At 44.3% G+C, this 9,059-nt stretch overlaps 1 protein-coding gene across 1 annotated transcript; it reads right to left on the bottom strand.

Annotated features, from left to right (window-relative positions):
- Positions 1–1,244: 1,244 nt before the first annotated feature.
- Positions 1,245–8,609, bottom strand: CCDC160 (coiled-coil domain containing 160). Its single transcript, XM_084813303.1, has 2 exons — positions 8,310–8,609; positions 1,245–2,686 (listed from the first exon to the last, which is right to left on the bottom strand). The coding sequence occupies exon 2, from the start codon at positions 2,672–2,674 to the stop codon at positions 1,703–1,705; it is 972 nt and encodes a 323-aa protein (XP_084669429.1). The 5' UTR covers positions 2,675–2,686; positions 8,310–8,609; the 3' UTR covers positions 1,245–1,702.
- Positions 8,610–9,059: the final 450 nt, after the last annotated feature.

The raw sequence follows: 9,059 nt of genomic DNA, 5'->3' as shown, positions 1-9,059 counted from the left end.
CCTTCCAGCTTGAATGGCAAGAATTCAACCTGTGCAGCTTTACTGGCACACAGAGGCACAGATGCTTCAGTCTTCCCCAACCTGGTGCCCTCCAGATTGTTGTTGTTCAGTCGTTCAGTCGTGTCCGACTCTTCGTGACCCCATGGACCACAGCACGCCAGGCCTTCCTGTCCTGCGCTCTCTCCCGGAGCATGCTCAAGTCCATATTCATTGCATCGGTGATGCTGTCTAGCCATCTCATCCTCTGCTGTCCCCTTTGGACTAAAACTCTTGATAGCTCCACCCAGCCAGCATCCAGCAGATCTGGAGGGTACTGAGTTGACTTTCTGTCAGATATTTTCCCCGCCCTTCCTCTACGGAACTCCAGATGGTATACAGGCCCCTTTTATTTCCTCATTTTGGGGGGTTAGGTTAGGTTAGGCCAGCCTTCCTAATCCGGCCCCCTCCACATGCATTGGATTGCAATTCCCATCGCCCTCAGCCAGCACAGACAAGCCTCCCCAATAAAGTGGAGCTTTTGAACCTGGGCCTCCAGCACTCACACTCTGCCCCATACATCACACTGGTTAATCTATCGTGCTGCATTTACAGGCACTGGAACACACTGAGAAATCTACAAATGTTAGAATGGAAAGGAGTCCCCCAATTAAAGTATTTGAAAGGAGGCTTTGGACAGACAAAACACAATGCCTCATCACACAGTGTATAATTAACTTACGCAATTTGATGCCAACAGACGTGATGATGGTTGTCAGCTTAGGTGGAATTTAAAACAGGATTAAACAAAGTCATGGAGAAAGGGAACCTCTTTAGTCACCTTCCGTCTTAAGGAGCAGGATCTTTAATAGCAAATAGAAGGTGAGCGCAGACAGTTTTGGAACCAAAACGGGGCCAACTGAGAAACAAAAGTATGACAAAAACTCCTGCATGAGTCCAAAATCTGCACATGCTCACATCAGCAAAATCTGGTGCAATAAAAGCTTTCCTTCTCTTTAATATGGCGGTATTAAAAATCAAACACACCTTATAGAAACTGAAAAGAGCTGGGCAAGGACTGCCCCCTACTGGCTAAGGATTAAAATAGCATGTGCTACTCACAAAGTAAATAGACCCAGGCGATGGGCATTATTCGAAAAAAGTGGCAAAAACGGACTGGAAGGAAAACCCTTTCACGTTAGCGGAAGAATGGCAGCTGTTACATTATCATTCAACAGCACCTTAATAGCTTGTTTGTTTATTTATTTGATGATTTCTGTAATTTTACCCATTTAATATGCAGGCAAATTCCAGCATCTTAAAAGCTGGTTTATCCAGCCTTTGTGAATTCACACAATAAACAGAGAGGAATATAAAATGATGCATTCAAGCTCAGCATCCCATACATGATTCTCTCAATAAGAACTACTGTTCCTTGGCAAAGCTGTTCTCATGTGGAAAATAGCTGCCTAGTATTGGAAGCTGGTGACATAATAGAGGCCTGTGGCTTTAAGACTCACAAGAGTTCTCTTAGTCGCAATCAAATTAGAATCCCTGCAAAAGCAAGACTCTATGAAGAAAAGAGATGCTGTTTTATCAGCACAGATGACTGCATTTTTAAAATTCCCACAGACTAGAACTACAAAGAGAGAGAGAGAGAGAGAGAGAGAGAATGGCAAGTCATATCCCTGGGAGTTATAATTATCTCTTTTATTTTGTATTTACATTAAAGAAAATAGAGCCTCAAATTTTGAACTGCATCAGATGATGGATGGCCTGAGAAATGTTTCTTGAGCATTTCTAGAGCTTGAGTACTTTTGGCGTTCAAGGCTTTCTCTGCATTCAGTTCCCTTTTAGCATTCTCCAGCTCCTTTTGTATTTTTCCAACTTCCATATCATAATGCAGTTTCACCTTTTCTGTAGCTAACTTGTTTTCAAAATCTCGCTGCTCTTTGAGCTTCTTCAGCTCTCGTTGCAAATCCTTCTTGTGAAGATCTAAGTGCAAGATTTCTTCTCGTGCGCGCTGTAGCTCCTCCTTTAGACTTCTGATGTTTTCTGATTTCTCACATTGATCTCGTTTAAAAGCTTCGATCTTGGAGTCTCTTTCGAAGCATTGCCTTTGAATCTGCTCTACCTGGGCAATCTGAGACAGTCTCTCTTTTCTGGAATGGCTCAGCTCTTGTTTAGCTTGTTCAAATTCTGTCACAATTTTTTTGCATTTCGCTTTAAGTTCTACCAGCTCTGTCTTTAGAAAGGACAGCTGAAGCTTTAAAGCAATGTTTCCCAAATGCTCCTTTTTCATCTGTCGCCTTAAAGCCGCAAATTCCTTTGCATTCCAGATACAATGACCTTCTGTTTCTACCATGCTTTCTTCAGATGAAGCATCTAAATTAGCAGATCCACAGCAGGCAGAATCCCCTTCTGTTTCCTCCTTTGAATGTTTTATCTTTGTCCCCCCCAAGTCTGGGTCATGCTCATTTGTAATTAGTTTGGAAGGAGATCCTTTGCTTTGCAACCATAGGTCTTCCTGAAACTTGGCTGTCGCCATATTGTAAAGTTCTGCAGTTCTCCTTGCTCTCTCCAAAGCCAGCTTTTCACAAATCAGTGGTTCGGGCTGACGGCCTCCACTAAAGAAGTCTTCCTCACTGAAATGAGGGGGAAACAGCCTCTCCAGCCAATGCTGATCTGAGCTCTGCATTTCAAAGGTTTCCTTTGCCAGTCAATAGGAAAGAAAAATAATAATAAAGTCAGTAACTGGTAGGATATATTTAGGGCCTGTAAGGAAGATTTTAAAAAGCAAATTCCAAAGCATGTTCACTTGGAAGTAAAAACCCACTGGTTTTAATTTATGTATGTATTTCTTTTAACATTGTATACACAAGGGACCTCAAGGTGATGAACTTGGATTATAGAAAGACAAATGTAATACAGTAACAACCATAATATTATAAGATAAGCATAAAAACTACTCAACCAGCAAACAAAGACACAAATCAATCAATTTTTTAAAATTGTAAAATTTAAAATGCCTAGGCAAACAGGAACATTTCGATTTGGCACAAAAAAGAAAGCAAGGAAAGTGACAGGGTTTGTTGGAAGGGTATTCCAAAGTCAGGGAGCCACAACAGAGAAGACCCTCCCTTTTGTAAATGCATACTGTATTTCTCCCACTGATGGAACTCGGAGAAGCTCTGAATGTCTTAATGCAGAGGGGATAGATTATATGGGAAGATTGTTCCTTCAGATATTTGGGCCCAAGCCAATTAAGGGTGCAATCCTATGCATGTTTAGACAGAAAAAGCACTACAGTTACGAGCATGTCCCAGCCAGCCATACTGTCTGGGGCATCCTGGGAGTTGCAGAATTTATTTTTGTCTAAACATGCATAGGATTGCACCATAAAGGTGATAACCAGCACCTTGAATTTGGCTCAGTAATGAATAATGAAACTTATTTCCAGGTCACTGAGCACTTACCTTCTAGTACTTCACAAATGAAAACAGGGACATGATTGAAACACCCAGTCTCATACTGGACAACTATAATCTGCCTTCGGTATTCTTACTCATTTATCCTGCAATCACCTGTCTCCCATCAGTTTAAAAGCCAGAAGGGTCAAGGCTGGCTCTCCATTTAAGAGATCCTAATCAAAGTGCCCTCTGTGGCTTCCCTCCTCCATAAGGAGACCCCTGGCTCCAAGCTTGTCTGTTGTTATTGTTATTACTGTTATTATTTAAAAATATTTAAGAACCGCTTATGAAATTTATAAGCGATGTACAAAAACAAGTCTTCGTACTGACTTGTGGCAGAGGTGCGGGGCTACAAGCTGCCATTTTAAATGGGAGCTGCCATTTAAATTTTCCACAGAGCCCCAGAGCGACAGTACGGGCTTCTCCACGTGAGGCTTTTATCCTGCGATCAAGATTGGTTATTACGGAAGTTGTGGGCCCTTTACATGACATTGTCACCCCCCCCCCCCCAGGGCCTCTCCTGTGCTTTCTGACCATTTCCGCAGCTTTATTTGAAATGGAAATAATCAGCTAATAAAAAAGGTGATTTGAATTTCCCCTTGTAAAGAGGGAGTTGCGCTATAACAGCAGCACCATCTAGTGGCAGTATAATGAAACATATAGAACTTGCAGATAAAGGCAATCCCTGGAAAAAACGAGGAAGTGCGTGTGAAGGAGCCTTTTTAATCCTGCAAAGAATCCAGAAACAGAAGCCTCAGTAAAGTTGCGGGATAAAAAGCCTGGTGTGGCGAAGCCCTACGTCATGTATTTTGGGACACTGTAGGAAATATAAAATGGCAGCACATGGCCAACTGCTGTGGGATACCCAAGGCAGGTGTTAGCACTGGTGGCCACCAGGAGATGCCCAGAAATGCCAGATGCTGTCACTGAGCCTGAGAAGGGTGTTTGTTTTTATTTATTTCATTTATTTATTTCTGATATTTATATACCACTAAATATAATAAAATCACTAAGTGCTTTTTGTTAAAAGAGATACTCGAAAAACATAATTCTCCTACAATCTGTTATCAGCGGTTCAAAACAAACTTCCTTTGTATGCAGAAGGTCCCAGTTTTGATTCCCTGCATCTCCAGGTGGGGCTAGAAAAGATCCTGCCTGAAACCCTGGGGAGCCATTGCTGCCTGTCGGCGTCGACAGTACTGGACTACATAGACCAAGGGTCTGACGCGGTAGAAGGCAGCTTCCTAGGTTCCTATTATCTCTCAGCCTAAGCTAGCTCACAAGGTTGCTGTGAGGATAAAATGGAAGTAAAACTGGGGAGTGGGAAGATGAGCTCCCCACGCAGCCCTCCACAAGTTGAATCATGTGAAGGGGACAGGGCTGCGCAGGAAAAGTGAGGGACAGATGAAACGCACTCATCCGGCTCTTGCAGGAGCTCCGGCAAAGGGATTCCCCGCCCCACGCCCCCAGTAACCTCCAGGCCAGGGGCATGAAGGGGGGCGTGGGAAAGGAGCGCCTGGGGACCCACAGAGGGGGCTGAAGTCTCTGCAGGCAGGATGGGGAGCAACCATGGGTTGGATTAGGTCTGTGGGCCAGAAGTTGCCCACCCGTGGCATAAGCTCTGTTGTCTGCAAATAAATCTGCTATTTGCAGCGTAAGGAGCAATGCATTCCAAGCTTTCTTGCAATGCTGCCAACTGCCTCTCCTTTGCATTCCTCATATTCCCTTCCTGCTTCTCTTTTTTTGAGCACCAACTCCCCAACTGCAGGTTCATTAAGCACAGCAATGAAACACAAACCCCAGCAACCGCACTGGGCCAGAGAATAAAGCAAGGTCTCAATTGCTGTCCTCCGGAACTGAAAGAGTTGTGGATTAAGCCACTGTGTCATTTACTCACAAAATTGTTTGCTCAGCCGTGTTTTCCCTATTATTACTCAGCTCAAAAGATGAACCTCGGGTGTTGCATGAAGCCAGGAATGTTTTAAGTTAAGCGGGTGCTCATGGGCTATGCATGAAGTGATGCTATTTTGTTTATTTCTGGAAGTTAAGGCAGCTCAGGGGAGCAGTGGGGCCCTGAGTCACAAAGAGTGGATGTCTAAAGTGCGCGATACGATGATCAAGCCCAAGGTGACTTGCCAGGATAGATGCCGTGGACTCACTCGACTTCGAGAAGGCATGCATATATGAATCCCGGATCTGGGAAAGCAGATATCCCCCAGCACTATAAATTTAATCTCTTTGTACTGATGGTTTGTTGTTGTTGTTCAGTCGTTAAGTCGTGTCCGACTCATCGTGACCCCATGGACCACAGCACGCCAGGCCTTCCTGTCCTGCGCTCTCTCCCGGAGTGTGCTCAAGTTCATATTCATTGCATCCATGATGCTATCCAGCCATCTCATCCTCTGCCATCCTCTTCTCCTTTTGCCTTCAGTCTTTACAAGAAGTTCTTCTAGGCGCTTTGATTGAAAATTTATTTGCAATATTTTCCTTATTCTTCCCAGTCCAATCTTCACCTTCTGCGATCTGTTCAGTTGAATATTTTGTGAATCAAATCTCCCTGATTGTATATTATTCAGTGGCTGAACTGAAGTTTTTATTTATTTCTTTGTTGTTACTATTTAGTTGTTTAACTTTCTGCTGAAAGCTTCCTTCAAGATATTTTTTTTAAGTATTTGTTATGGCTTCCCCCTTATAATTGACAAAGTAAAACAGGAAGCCAAAAAATTAGGGTTGCTATTTCCTTCCTGCCACCCCTACCTATGGCAGGGTTTTAATAGTTGCGTAATAGGCACATTCAACAGGTGAAGTTTTTTTCCCTGATCTTGGAGACTGCACCTTTTGAATGTCTGTTACACAGCTAATAAAGGCACAGAAGTCTTGCCAGAAAAATAATACTGTGGCAAGGAAACACTTTAAAACCCATTTTTCTCTACCATCTAGTCAGGACACGGGGCCAAACTGTGTCTACCTCATTCACCTAGAAAGTAGCGTGTGCATGTGTCTTAGGGCCAGACTAGAGGAGATGACAGTGATCCATGGTTCAGGAGCATGGCACTGCTGGAGGGGTTCAGCCCCCACCCCGGCACCATTTTCCCAGCAAAAACCACACACACACACACACACACACTCCTCGATGCTGCTATCTGTCCAGTTAGGGAAAATATATGTGTACATGTCAGGGAACACAGCAGTTTTGCAGGACAGGCACATTTTCATGGGAAGAGTTGACCTCCCCCCCCCCCCCAGCAATCTAGACCTGAATCAGATCCACCCCCTCTCTGCAGCTTTTTACAGATGAAAATTTTACAGATCGGCTGCCAATACACTTCTGGCCGGAATTCAAGGTTTTGGTGATGACATTTAAAGCCCTAAGTGGCTTGGGACCTCAATATCTGAGGGAGCGCCTCTCCCTATATATGTCTGCCCGAGAACTTGAGAACTGTTGGAGAGGCCCTCCTCTGCCTCCCACCAGTATGAGACATACACTATGGTGGGACGTGGGAGAGGGCCTTCTGTGCTGTGGCACCCTGGTTGTGGAATGCCCTCCCCTTGGAGGCCTGATTGGCGCAGACATTGGTCTTGTTCCGACACCAAGTAAAAATGTGGCTTTTTACCAAAGCCTTTGAGGGCCAAATGCATTCCCTAGCACATCGTTTTAACGGTTTTATTGTTTTAGATTTTAACTGGTTTTAGCTTGTTTAATACGTGTTTAGGTGTTTAAATTATTTATTGCTTTATACTGTTCGCGTTGATTTTATCTGTACGCCGCCCTGAGATCTTAAAAGATACAGGGCGAGATAGAAATGTTTCAAATAAATAAATTATATATAATATATAATAATATATGAGAGATCCGATCATGCCTCTCTCTCATATTGTCTTAGTTGGCCCTTACTATAACAGTATCAGAAGTGAATGGGAGAGGGCTGCTGAACAGTGGAGGCTGGTGACTCTGATGTCAGTGGGGTGGTAAATCCGCCCCGGGTTTCTGGCAGAACCAGTCAGCACCTTGGAGAGCTCCTTTAGAGTTCTGACTGGTTCTGAATGAAACCCGGAGTGGATTCACTGCCCCACTGACACTGGAGCCCCCAGCTTCCACTGCTGCTGAATCCTCACACGTACCTTAACCTCCCCTTAGTCTGTTACTCCAGTCATGTCTCACTTGAGATACCAGAGCCATGAATGGAGAACAGCGCTGGAGCAACAGACCAAGGAAAGGTTAAAAGGTGGTAGGGGGAGGCTTCAACACCCCTCTCCTGCACACTCCTTTTACTGTTAAAATAAGGCCCACCGCCCGCTTTAAATATGAGTGGAGCAGACACATGAAAGGTAACCCATATCCATCACTGTCATATCGATAGCTTGGCCGTGACATATGCATCGTCTTTGTGCATGCATTGATTGCCACAGATTTCACTTCTAAAATAATAATAATAATAATAATAATAATATGACAACTGTTTAGAATGCAAATAAAATTTCAATAAGATTTATAATTAGCGAATTCCTTTGCTTCTTTAGTGATTTTGATTTATTATTATGTACATTCTGCTTCTTTTTGTTGCCTTTTTTGGTTTCGAAATAAAATAAAATTTCATTATATACATATAAAAAGAACGTGCTCACAATCTGGCAGGAGGTCAAATTCCCTGAGAAAAGCAGACATTGTTGTGCAGTGAAGTCATCAAGGGGAAAGCGGGGTGGGGGGGTGGGGGAGGAAAATAGATGGCAGAATCTATAGGTACAAATTCAGTCCACTCGAGGTCATGGTAAATAAAAGGCTGCACAGAGCTGCATGGCACAATCTAGACAATATGCTCTAAAGCAGTCTAAAGCGATCCCTCCCCCCCTCTCTGGACTTACCTGGCACCCCTGGAGCTGGCTTTCCTTCCCCAGTTGTTAAAACCGGCTGCAGCAAGAGGAGGAAGAGGAGGAGGTGGAGCAGCGGTTGCTAGGGCTCGCATAGCAACGTTGAGGCCTAGGAGGAGAGGAAGGGCCTCAGCCTCCTTGGCAGTTGGGAAGTAAAGGCAGTTAGGGGAGCACCCCGGTCAAGCGAAGCATCCCCCATTGTGAAGAGCAGCCTGCATTTGCAAAGCCGCCCTGCCTTCCCTCAGCAGCTTTGCAGGGTTTGTACTGATGGCATCAGGCACTCCCAGCAACTCCACAAAGCTGAACAGGAGGGACTTTGCTCAAACACAAATGTGGCTCGCTGTGTTCATACGCTCCACGGTCCCCTATGCACCAGGGTCAGTCTCCTTCTGGATCTCTGTCCCTGTCAAATCGCCATGGTCTCTCAGGGTGACCTACGTCATAAAAACGAACACGACAAAAGCAACAGCATCACTTAAAAACAAAAGAAATTGAAAGCAGCGGTAGCAGCGACATTTGAGAAGCAGAAGATAAATATCAAGGCGGCACGGAGAAGGGCAATTTCACAGTGCAGCTTTAAAGAGGAAATGAAGAGTAAAACAAGTAGCAAGCTAAAAAATGGACAAGGTCTGAGATAATAAAATAAGCTTTCACCTAACACTGGGAAAGTCGATGGGGGAGCAATCCTATGGCCCCTAGACAGCATCTAGGAACAGGAAGCTGCCTTCTACTGAGTCATACCAT

Source organism: Heloderma suspectum, chromosome 9 (genome assembly GCF_057233095.1).
Source record: "Heloderma suspectum isolate Gila_16-S chromosome 9, 16-S_ref, whole genome shotgun sequence".
Classification (NCBI taxonomy): Eukaryota; Metazoa; Chordata; class Lepidosauria; order Squamata; family Helodermatidae; genus Heloderma; species Heloderma suspectum.
Note: the sequence above shows the minus strand (reverse complement) of the source record. Positions and strands in the feature narration are given on the sequence as shown.